The sequence below is a fragment of the Ostrinia nubilalis genome, chromosome 29 (genome assembly GCF_963855985.1).
Source record: "Ostrinia nubilalis chromosome 29, ilOstNubi1.1, whole genome shotgun sequence".
Classification (NCBI taxonomy): domain Eukaryota; kingdom Metazoa; phylum Arthropoda; class Insecta; order Lepidoptera; family Crambidae; genus Ostrinia; species Ostrinia nubilalis.
Window position 1 is genome coordinate 6,251,798 of NC_087116.1, and position 12,637 is coordinate 6,264,434.

At 41.3% G+C, this 12,637-nt stretch overlaps 1 protein-coding gene across 1 annotated transcript in view; it reads right to left on the reverse strand.

Annotated features, from left to right (window-relative positions):
• The window catches only part of LOC135085621 (uncharacterized), a 79,846-nt gene that overhangs the window by 60,767 nt on the left and 6,442 nt on the right, over nucleotides 1-12,637 (reverse strand). Inside the window, exons 9-19 of the mRNA XM_063980396.1 lie at nucleotides 12,481-12,622; nucleotides 11,672-11,845; nucleotides 10,755-10,887; nucleotides 10,015-10,143; nucleotides 8,357-8,458; nucleotides 7,595-7,722; nucleotides 6,663-6,806; nucleotides 2,845-2,980; nucleotides 2,276-2,371; nucleotides 1,507-1,617; nucleotides 460-549 (exon numbers count right to left, since the gene is read on the reverse strand). Coding sequence (XP_063836466.1) covers nucleotides 460-549; nucleotides 1,507-1,617; nucleotides 2,276-2,371; nucleotides 2,845-2,980; nucleotides 6,663-6,806; nucleotides 7,595-7,722; nucleotides 8,357-8,458; nucleotides 10,015-10,143; nucleotides 10,755-10,887; nucleotides 11,672-11,845; nucleotides 12,481-12,622 — 1,385 coding nt within the window. The remainder of the gene's footprint in view (nucleotides 1-459; nucleotides 550-1,506; nucleotides 1,618-2,275; nucleotides 2,372-2,844; nucleotides 2,981-6,662; nucleotides 6,807-7,594; nucleotides 7,723-8,356; nucleotides 8,459-10,014; nucleotides 10,144-10,754; nucleotides 10,888-11,671; nucleotides 11,846-12,480; nucleotides 12,623-12,637) is intronic.

The following is a 12,637-nucleotide window of genomic DNA, read 5'->3' on the forward strand; positions in this document are numbered from 1 at the left end:
CTGGGTGATATAACAGACACGGTTATCCCGCCTGGGTGATATAACAGACACGATTATCCCGGCTGGGTGATATAACAGACACGATTATTCCGCCTGGGTGATATAACAGACGATTATCCCGTCTGGGTGATATAACAGACACGGTTATCCCGCCTGAGTGATATAACAGACACGATTATCCCGGTTGGGTGATATAACAGACACGATTATTCCGCCTGGGTGATATAACATACACAATTAACCCACATACATGATAGAAGAAATTCGTGGACCTATATCAAAATCATATGGGCGTCATAATGCATCATATATGGGCGTTTATCCAGCATACTATATTTAATATCTCAGCCTATATTGTATAATATTCTAATTTAACTAATAAAATAAAAAACTTTTTATAATCCTAAGCGAAAAAGCTCTTGCATAGAATACACGGTGGTTTTATACTAAGCCACTTACCCTATACCCATAGCGGTCGGCAGGCCACGGGTGGTAGATGTAGTACCGGCCACCTTCGTTCCAGATGGCCACTTCATATTCACCTGGGATCTATGAAAAACGGGAAAAACATTATTTTAATTCTGATCCACTCCGATTTCCGTCATGTGATTTCTCCAGCCTCAGTTGCACTACCTTACTTTAACAGTAACTATAACTATAATTATAACCGGTGTTTTTATGGAGTTTGACAGACTTGTGACGTTTGTTATGCTGTAACCGTTGGTGTGGTTGAAACTTAGGACTATATTTCACCGGGACACCATGGCGGCGCAACCAGTCGCCGGCTACCAACAAAATGTAACAGCTCTATAGAGAGTTACTCATCTGGTGCCCGTTTGGCTGAAAGCTGTATACATTTTGTTGGTAGCGGCAGGCCTGTTCATCTCCGCGAGTTTACATCGAAAACAAAACACGCACGATGGCCCACCTACAGGATACTATTCGACAAGGCCTCACATACGAGCGAACATTGACTCACGCACGAGTATTTTTGTGTATGATGGAAGAAAATAAAGAAAATGGTGTACTAAATACTGTGCAGTATTTAACTGCCTAAATAATAACAAAAACACAGAATGTACTTTTTTAAGTTGCCTCAAGACACTGAGAGGTAAATAAGTAGTTAATATTAACATGATAATTCATGCTAAATCCTATATTTCCTCCGCCATTTTCCGCAGTTTGGCACCTCACGTCACATCATTTTACCGAAGTCAGCCCTATAGCTTCGGCGCAGTGCCGATCACTGACGTTTGTCAACAAAATGGTGCTTACTCTTGAGACAGGCTAAATTACACCATAAAATATTGTTAATGACATTGAGCCTAAATTTTTTTAAATACCTTCGCGAATTAAAACTTCTGTACGTAGTACTTATTAATATTCTGTGGTAGCGGCGACTGGTTGCGCCGCCATGGTGTCCCGGTAAAATTTAGCCCTTATAGTTAAAGTAAGATGGTGCAACCCAGGGTTAGAATATAATATAAATAGTTCGTAAGAACTTACTTGCAAAACTCCCGAATCGGCCTCCTTGAAGAAGTTCTCCAGACCTCTGCACAGATCCAACACCTTCGGGTTCCCAGATACTAGTTTCCCCCACACGGCTATTCCACGAAGCTGTAAAACAATGTAATTAAAATTGATTGCTTGTCTAGCATAAAAAAAGTGGAAAATATCCTAAAGCTATGAAGCCTTTGCCATGAACCTGGATGTTTCAAAGGCGTTTGACAGAAACTAGTAGTTCTAAGACTAGGTGCAGACCATCGATTTTTAGTTGGCCGATAGTTGTGCCCGATTTAAAATAGTATGAAGAATCGGCCAAATTGAATCGGCGTAATGTGCGCACTTCCATACATGTCCATTCTGATCAACTGCCCAACTAAACTATCGGCCGACAAAAAATCAATGGCTAAAAGTAAGCCTATACAAAACTTGAAGTAGCCTCACAACCAGATTGGCCTGCGTGAGGAGTATTAATAGACCAAATCTTCCATTTGCCTCTGGTAAATTGGAGAGGGCTGTGCTCCTGCTGAATGATGATGGCCGATGATGAACAGCGTACTTTCTAAAAGAACGGCCGTTTCTAGACAGGATTGTAGGAGGCGTTCCTCAAGGCTCCTGGATCACCCTCTCTCTACCAGAGGCAAATGGAGAATTGAAAAAACTGAGCGCCAATAGTCCAACGATCTTGTCAGACTGGCCGACTCGAGATCCGAGGAACGCTAGTCAAATATTTTAATAGTTTTCTAACATAAGTAATTTTCAATATGTTTACCTTATGCTTGTATTCCGTGTCTCTCATCCTGAAGGTCTCCTTCAGCTCACCGAGGACCAGCCTCCTGATGGGTCCACCTCGTTCCACCAAGGACTCCTGATCGGACAACACGTTATTGAAAATCCACTAGCAATCGATTCTTGAATGGGCTAAATACCATATCTACCTAAATATGCAAAAAAATATATCTAAGTCTGCTACAGTTTTATGCTTAGAACGTGAAACCTATTTATAATTTTGGTTTGGAGATATATAGAAGATCTAGCCAAGAAAAGGCGAGACTTATCCAATCTGTTCTTTCCATTCTACTACTGCAACTCCTGTACAGACAGGATCTGCTGCTTGATCGCCAATGAAAGTCAACCAGTGAAAGCTCTATGAAAAGGGCTAGCTATGAAAGCTAGCTAAAAATAAAGTGAAAGCACGGGACGGCATGGGTTTACTAATGGAAAAAAATGGAAAAAAATAGACAAAAGCACAGAAACAACACACAAACAGGTGATGCTGACATTAGCAGCTGAAAATCAGCAAAACTACAAGCTACAGGTTCATCCTCTCAGAATACTGACCCTGTACAAATTATACCCCACGTCCAAGGTCTCGTCCAGGGTGTCTTCATTCCAGGCCCGTGCCCGCAGACGACGCAGCATGGCCAGTGCGGCCACGCAGCAGGATACTCCGGTGTATGACTTGAACGTTTGGTACCTGAATATGGAAACTGGGTACATCCTTTGAAGAGAGGTGGCATTTCTAAACACTTGACCGGGCTAAATGTTGCCTTATGAATATGTAGATGACATGAGCATAATATGTTTCCTGTGGTTCTGCCTATGATCCACACCACTGTCGGGTCTATTCTTACTTCTCGTTCCCACCGCTGCAACTCCTGTGTAGCCAGGATCTACAGTGGACTGCCAACAACCCAACCAGTGAAGGTCAAGTTTGTTTCAGGGGAAAGTTAAACTGTCATTGGACCCGCAACTAAATTAATCAGAAGAATGAGGAGAAGAAAGAAGATTGATGAAAAAACATTGGTCGTAACAGTGTATGCAATGGAAAATCTCAATGAGTTTACCCTATGTCTAAATAGCTCAGAGATCAGAGCAGTCAGCCATCAAAACGTCGTGGGTCCGATGATCCCTATCTTGAGAAATTAGATTCGTTCATTCGTTCGTTTCAGCCGAAAGACGTCCACTGCTGGACAAAGGCCTTCCACAAAGACCGGTCCTCCGCCGCTCGCATCCAGGCACCTCCTGCGACCTTCACCAGATCGTCGGTCCACCTAGTGGGAGGCCTGCCCCCGCTACGTCTTCCGGCTTCAAGATATTAGAAACATAGGAGGAGTTCGAAGTTAAAGCAATTTTTATTTTATTTATTTTTATTTTATTTTATTTATTTGGAATAACAACAGCCGACAAATATAATAGACTTAAATCAAATATTTTTCTTAAACTAATTAGGCCAAAAAGGTTATCCACAGCATTAACGAATTTTGCTTAAACTATCAAGTTAAAAACAGTAAAGAAATTTATATAGACACCTGACCACAATTCTATACTGCCCCATGATAATATGTTTGGCAAGATCAAGTGTTGTGTTAAATGATCCAGTCCACACACACATCGATAAATACTGGTTTGTAAAAATATATTCGTCGCAAAACAAACAAATTTAATTAAAACAAACAACAACAACAAATTTGTAAATAGTTTTTATCATTACTAATTTTTAAATTTTAGTTTTTAAGTAATTTTAAGTTTATGTAAATCCCAATCCCAACTAATATTATAAATGCGAAAGTAACTCTGTCTGTCTGTCTGTCTGTCTGTCTGTCTGTCTGTGAACGCTTTCCCGCTTAAACCTCGCAACCGATTTTGATGAAATTTGGCATAGAGATAGTTTGAGTCCCGGGAAAGAACATAGGATAGTTTTTATCCCGGTTTTTGAAACAGGGACGCGCGCGATAAAGTTTTTCTGTGACAGACAAAATTCCACGCGGGCGAAGCCGCGGGCGGAAAGCTAGTCTATATATACAGGGTGTCCCAAAAACAATGGATAACCCTGTAACCATCGATAGGCCTCGCCATGGCCTCCCTAACATCCAATTTTGACCCCAGTAAAAATATCACCGTTTTCAAGATTTTCAAGTTTTAGTGCATTTTTAGAAAATTGCCACCTGCGATTACTTTTTCTCATGCCATTTCTACAAATGAGGATACTTTTCAATCTAGTTTTTTTCCTTATCACAAGGGATAGTTCGGCTATCAAAAGAAAAGATTAAAGTTCAACAAACTAGTTTAAAAGTATGAAAATTTTAAGAAATTGCAGAGAAGAAGGAAAAATTAATTCATTGTCTTGCACTTTTGATCAGCCATCGTGTAAAAAAAATGTAAGAAGACCATCGTGCCCATTACCTTAAAAACTTCCTTGGTTAATTGAGATTCTAAAAAGGTATCACAAGCCTATGTATTCTGTATTATTTTTATCTTATGGCTACTTGAATAGCAACTGGTATGAAAACTGCAAAAATGAGTTTTTCTCGTAATAGTTAAACTAGGACTGCATAGTGGTATTAAATACAAATGGATAATTTTTAGCGTAGGAATTTTAATAAAGCAACATTTAATCATCATCATCATCATCATTTCAGCCATAGGACGTCCACTGCTGAACATAGGCCTGTACCCCAATGATTTTCATAATGACCGCTTGGTAGCGGCCTGCATCCAGCACCTTCCTGCTTACCTTTATGAGGTCGTCGGTCCACTTTGTAGGTGGACGTGATACGACGCGCTTTCCGGTACGTGGCCTCCACTTGAACCCTGTTGCCCCATTGGCCGTCCGTGCTGCGTTTTTGTGATTACTTAATTTTTGTTTTAAACCTTATAAATGTGCCTATAGACAGATATCCGTGATAATACACGGCTCGGAAACGTGGATTTTTTGGACAGCGTGCTATGGAAGGGGCTATGCTCGGGTTTCTTTATGAAATCGTATCAGAAATTAGGAGATCCGTAAACGACCTAAAGTCGCTGACATACCTTGACGGATCACCAAGCTGAAGTGGCAATGGGCAGGGCACAGTAGTTTGCAGAACTGAGGGAGCAGGGTTAAAGTGGAGGCTACGTACCGGAAAGCGCATCGTAGGACGTCCACCTACAAAGTGGACCGACGACCTCATAAAGGTAAGCAGGAAGGTGTTGGATGCAGGCCGCTACCAAGCGGCCATTATGAAAATCATTGGGGTACAGGCCTATGTTCAGCAGTGGACGTCCTATGGCTGAAATGATGATGATGATGATGATTAAATGTTGCTTTATTAAAATTCCTACGCTAAAAATTATCCATTTGTATTTAATACCACTATGCAGTCCTAGTTTAACTATTACGAGAAAAACTCATTTTTGCAGTTTTCATACCAGTTGCTATTCAAGTAGCCATAAGATAAAAATAATACAGAATACATAGGCTTGTGATACCTTTTTAGAATCTCAATTAACCAAGGAAGTTTTTAAGGTAATGGGCACGATGGTCTTCTTACATTTTTTTTACACGATGGCTGATCAAAAGTGCAAGACAATGAATTAATTTTTCCTTCTTCTCTGCAATTTCTTAAAATTTTCATACTTTTAAACTAGTTTGTTGAACTTTAATCTTTTCTATTGATAGCCCAACTATCCCTTGTGATAAGGAAAAAAACTAGATTGAAAAGTATCCTCATTTGTAGAAATGGCATGAGAAAAAGTAATCGCAGGTGGCAATTTTCTAAAAATGCACAAAAACTTAAAAATCTTGAAAACGGTGATATTTTTACTGGGGTCAAAATTGGACGTTAGGGAGACCATGGCGAGGCCTATCGATGGTTACAGGGTTATCCATTGTTTTTGGGACACCCTGTATAAAAGAAAGTCGTGTTAGTTACACCACTTATAACTCAAGAACGGCTGAACCGATTTAGCTGAAAATTGTCAGGGAGGTAGTTTAGAGCCAGGAGAAGGATATAGGATACTTTTTATCCCGTTCGAAATTAAAAAAAAAGTCTGCTTATTTATTGCCATTAAGGCGGAACAAAGTTCGCCGGGTCAGCTAGTATATTATAAAATTATTGTTTTATTGAATAAAAAATTAGTCTTGATTAAAACAAACTATATAAGATATAAGATAATATTTGTATAGTATAAATAAATAAAGTAAATAATAATGGCAATAAATGCGTTACTTCACATGAATATCTTTCTGACATTGTCTAGGAATAATTTTTTGCTACCCATGAAAAGATCTATTTCACTGAACTCCCTATTATAAGTATTAGCGAGTCTAGCTAGCACAGCATTGCTGCCGTAGTTAGTGGCATATAGTTAGTGGCAATATTTTCATCTGCACTCACCTGTAGCTAGCCATGTGCCTGGTACCCCTCATGATCCACCGCTCCACGTCCAACTGCTGGAACTGCGAGTGGTAGTTCTTGTTGGCGATCTCCACCGGACTGTGGATCACTGTCTCCGATTTCGGACGGGGTATCATGTCGTCTCTGTTCGATTGGTGAAGAGGAAAAGAGAGATTAGGAACATATTGTCGTCTCTGTTCGATTGGTGAAGAGGAAAAGAGAGATTAGGAACATATCGTCTCTGTTGGATTGATGAAAAAGGAAAGAGAGCTTAACTATCTTTTGGAATGGAAAAACGTTGACTGCTGGTTAAAGGTCTCTCTCAAAGGATTTCAAGAGAAAATAGCTAAAATAATCTTTCGCAATTAGTAATTTGTTTTTGCACAAATTAGCCCCTCGTGGTAGGCTGAATATTATGCTTGTGTTACGAGTGGGATCACCACAAAAGTCAAGCAGCGTGGGGTTTGAACCCGCGTTCCTCGGATCTCGAGTCGGCCTGTACGACCCATTCACCGTTCGGTTATCGTGGCTTCCATTGCTGGACAAAGGCCCCTCCCATGGGGTTTCAAGAGCAAATTGATCCTGCTATGCCTGCATCCAAGCGCTTTTAGTGATCTTTATCAAGGTCGTCAGGCCATCAAGTGGGAAGTCTGAACTAAAGACAATGTAGGAGGGAGATATGGAAGCGGCACGGAAGGGTGTTTTTGTGACGTCAAACGTCAGTGAGACTTCAGATGTGCTTCAGACTTGTATGTTCTGTCATGTCATATTATTATGTCTCCCCTTCCGTGTTGGAGGTAAGATAGCCAGTTCCTCTGTAGTTGAAGTTTCTGGGTGAAGCTCGTATCCACCTTCGGCTTGATTGTCACTTTCCATCAGGTGAAGGCTTCCACGATGTGGTTAAAAAAAAGATCAGTATATTCCACACTCACCTGCCATAGTTGTGCCCATCACTCCGAGGGCAATAGAGGAAGAAGTCCTCTCCCCTCATGGACATGATCTGATCTTGGGTTGGAGCTGGTGGGGCCCTCTCTGGAGCCATTGGCAGTTGAGGAGGAGGCTACAAAGATATGGGAAGATAGTTAGTTAGTTAGTTTTGCAGGGCAATCGAATACCACACTTAGGGAGGATATAAACCGGACTATTCCCACCTCTCGTTCCCACCGCTGCAACTCCTGTGTAGCCAGGATCTACAGCTTGACCGCCAATAACCCAACCAGTGAAGGTCAAGTTTGTCCCGGGGGAAAGTTAAACTGTCATTGGACCCGCAAAGAAATTAATCAGAAGAACGGGAGAAGAAGAATGGGAGACTGACGAATCTAGATAACTGGGGCACCGCAGTTGTTATTATGGATGATTTCATCATCATCATTACAGCCATAGCACGTCCACTGCTGAACATAGGCCTCCCCCAATGATTTCCACATCGCCCCGTTGGTAGCGGCCTGCATCCAGCGCCTTCCTGCTATCATTATGAGGTCGGCGCTCCACGTTGTGGATGGACGTCCTACGCTGGATTTGTTATGGATGATTTAGCAACTAAATTAAGCAAGCAAAAAAGCATAGTGGATCATTGATTATGTTAGTATAGAAGCTTGATTGTTACAGCTTCAAACTGACCGCAAACATTCACTTATTCGATGTATTACGAACAGTTAAAATGCATTAAAACACTGTAGCTGTAATGGCCTTACCTCCTTCGGAGTCTTCTGGTAGAAGTCCCTGACCTTCTTCCTTGAAGTGGCCCTCGATGTGGCTAGACTGACTGCACTCAGAGAACATTGCGGGTATTGGCCCTGAAAATTTTTTAAACACCCTCAAAAAAGCAGTCTATGGGCAAACGACGGTGCATAAATTAGTATCTTAAAGCTTCAATCACACCAACGCGTGCAGATCGCTATCACCAGCGCGATCACGAAGCGATCATAAACCAATGACAGGCTGCGCGAACTGTCATGGGTCGCGCGACCTGTCATTGGCCTATGATTGCGTTGGTGTGGTTGCAGCTTAAGTAATTTTAAGGTTGATTTTGAAATGTGCTATCGATAGGACTACAATAAAAAAAGGAGTGTACCTACATACACAAAGTGCCTTGGAATTTTGCAAACATGCTACTTCAAGGTCTTGGTGCAACAAGGCTTAGATTTACCCTAAAAATGACAAAAATGAAATTTTCAATGGGTGCATCAAATAGTTCTAATAATAATTCTAATAGTTTATTCAGTACATAGGCCCTTTCCAGGGCACTTATACACATCCCAAATATAGCTTGCCCTACAACCACTGGTTGCATTGCATTGCATTTGGTTCTGACAGAGTAGAATAGGAGCATCCACTCTTCCCGTGGATGTCGTAAGAGGTAACTAAGGGAGGAGGAATATAATATCCCGTCAGTTCCTTTAGATCAGCGATCGGATAGACAAAGCGTCTTCAAGCTAAGTATCTTAGCCTTGATTGAATATCAGAAGATTCGTTCTACCTTAAATAAACAGTTAAATCCTAAGCTAGATAGATGGACTCGCTTTTCCGAGTCCATCTAAGAGTGAACAAGCCAAAGCAAGAGATGAAGCCACAGACGAATGTTCTAAAGTCTGATTTTTTAATTCGACGGAATTTTGACATTTCAGAAGTGTTGCTAACATTGAAACATTCCCACTAAGAATGGAGAGCATTTTCACAAATTAAAAAATAATCCTTTCTTGAATTTAAGGTTTCATTTGAAAAACTAAGGCTTAAAAATGTACTGATCATTTCAAAATGGTTATTTGAATTTTTATTATCATATTTTTGAAGTTACAAAAAAAATTGGGAAATTATTTTTCTATTACTGGACTCCCTGGCCAATAATCCATGGGTTACAAACCTTTTTTATGAAAATCCTTTTGTTAATAAAATCTTAGCTTCATAAAATAACCAATTTAACAAGATGCCAATTTTATAATCCAAGTTGATTATGATGACGATAATGATGGTTGATGATCAATACATATTTTCGTTTATGATAATATGTTGTTTTACTGTGTTAAAAACACGTTTTTTTCTATTTAATCTCTAAAATGTACATAATAATTAGTGTACATTGATTTCACAAAACAAACAATAGTTCATTCTTGTAAGTTGTACTTGATGAAATTTCATTTCATATTATTTATTAATAATTCAAAGCAAAAAAGGCTTATTACCTCTGAATTGTCAAAAAATGACAGCTGTCAGAATTCCGTCGAATTAAAAATCGGACTTTAGGTAGGGCAATAACTCACTGAGCCGTTTCATTGATCGACACCGTCGGGTTTTAGTGGGTATGCCTTGCTCTTAAAAGGGTGGATGAACGGAACAAGCCGTGGATACGAACCTCCTTGAGCTTCTTTTCGATAAGCGCGTTGATGTTGATACTGTCCCACTCACTCTTGCAGTGGATCTTGAGCGCTTTCAAGTCAAGCTCGTAGTTGGGCTCGCGGATCAGCGGCTCTTTCTGGACCACCTAGATTGGGAAGATCATCTTAGGGCTGATTTTACCAGCGTCGGATAACTTAACTGAAGAATTAAGTTCGGCATATTGACAGTTTTAGTATGGGAAATATGTCAAAATGACAAGTTTATTTTTCAGTTAATTGTTATTCGACGATAGTCAGCCCTTAGGCTGGGTTGCAAGGAACCGTGATCTCCAGCCCGACCACAATCGTCCTCTTATTACTCAAAAAGTACAAGGCACAAATTCTTGGGATAAGTGGCACAGTAAAACACAATTTATTAAAATTACCATTTTGTGCCACAGTAAAAACTCCGTTCCATGTCGTGGTCGGGTCAGGAATCATAACACGGGTTGCACCATCTTACTTTAACTTTGACAAACGTCAAAAATCTGTCAAACTCCACACAAAAAACACCGGTTATCGTCAAAGTTACGGTCAAAGTTAGGTGGTGGTCAAAGTGCAGAGAAACTATCTATCGTAAGCTAAATTCTTGCTCTATTTTGAAAAGAATTAAAACTTAAGTTAGTTGCAGCTGCTGCATTAGTGTTCTGAAATTCTTTTGGTTGTCATTGTTTTTCACTCTGCCTCAGTTGAAATTAATATCAAATGTAAAACTTACATCAATATTAGTGAGGGTGATGTAAGGTTTCGGCGTGCCCTTTTTCGCAGAATCCAAGTCCCCGTAGTTTGCCAAGAAGTCCAGCACGAACGAAGTGATTCCAGCGTATCTGAGGAAGGCGCCTGCACCACACCTGAAGAAAAACCATTTTTAAATACTAGCCGACTTCTCAAACTCGTACCGCTTAGGATGTCATACTAAAACATACGTACTACAACATAGTCTAGTGCCAAACCAGCCCCCATAGAAAAGTGGAAAGACGTGACAGTTGTAATTTCTAAAGGCCTTCGCTCCACCGTTTTCTGTATGGAGTTTTAAGTTTTTCAACTTGACTAGAGTGGCAGGAACCAGTAATTTAAATCCTCAAACCGAAAAACCTTCTGTTGAATATGTCGTCGCTACGTATTTCTGCCAATCCGAAATTGAAAAATTCAACAGAAAATTAATGTTTTAGTATGAAATTGAATGGTCTGCTGATTCGAGCAGCGCTCCTAGATACGGGCAGCGCAGTACCAGTTGCTGTGGATATTATTATCCTTGGGGGAGATCTTTATCCAACAGTGGACTACGGGTTTATGAGGTACTGGTGCACCAAACATTCGTTTGTTTCAGCCGTAAGACGTCCACTGCTGGACTAAGGCCTCCTCCAAGGATTTCCACAAAGACCGGTCCTGCGCCGCTCGCATCCAGGCACCTCCCGCGACCTTCATCAGAGGGCCTATTATGAGTTTTCGTCAAAAAATTACATTAAATCTATGACGGATTGTACAGCGCTCCTAGCGGAAAACGTCAAAAACTAAAATTTTCATAGATTTTTTAAACACGCTCACTGTAAACTCACACACAGCCCACAGATCGTCGGTCCACCTAGCTGGTGGGAGGCCTGCACCAACATTAAAGATAAGTGATAGACTTACAAAGCGTCCGGCTGTCCGTTCTGATTCAACGAGTGGGGGTCAAAGATGTAGCAGACCGTCTTGACCTGGGAGCCGGCCTCCGGCGGAGGCGGGTGTCCCCACATTAGGAAGTGCCTCGTCCCTCCGATAGAGAGGATCGTCATATAGGTGGTGCCGGCTCTCTTCTCCATCATCCTGGGAAATAAAAGTGTAAGGGAGAAGCCACACGATGCGGCGTCCTGCATATAAAAATCAATGATATGCCAGACGGTGCGTTCCGGCACCGCACCGCAGGCACGCACTTCGATTGAGCGAGACGGTGCCGTATTGCGGCGCCACATACCACATGTGTACAGAAATATAGGTACAAGTATAGCGACTACTGACGCTGTATCGAGCTTCCGGAAAGCTTCCAGTGCGATGTACTGTAGAATCTGTAGTCGCAGCTCAGCTTCTAAAAAGCAGCTAAATCGCCGATCGCCAATGCTACACGTAGCATGTGTGCTGTGGCTCTTAAATACTTTATTCTAAGATCGTTTCATCCACTCGGACGCGCCCCGGCAATGTTTGGTCTCGGTCGCGCGGGGTGCGGGGAGTGTGGTCCGAGCAATCCGTAAGGCATTATTGTAGTGTGCGTGTGCACTCATGGAGCATTTAGCGTGTACCGATAACACTCAAACATTAGCGGAAGAATGGTGGGGCGCGTCTTCGTGGATGAAACTATCTATACCATAAATTATTTTTGGACATGGGAATTATTTTGGACTCTTCTCCTAGGTTGTTAGAAGACCTCAGTCCTACTTTATTTTGACTAAATTTTTATTACTCACGACATCAAGTCCGGCTCAGCTTGTATATTGTCCGGGTGCTTCGCCAACAGTCCTTTGTCTGTCTCCAGCATCTTGACGGTGTACTTGGTGTCGTGGAGAAAGAATGACGTCAGAAGTTGATTGAGTTGCAGGGCTGGCTTTCCTGGAGGAATGAATG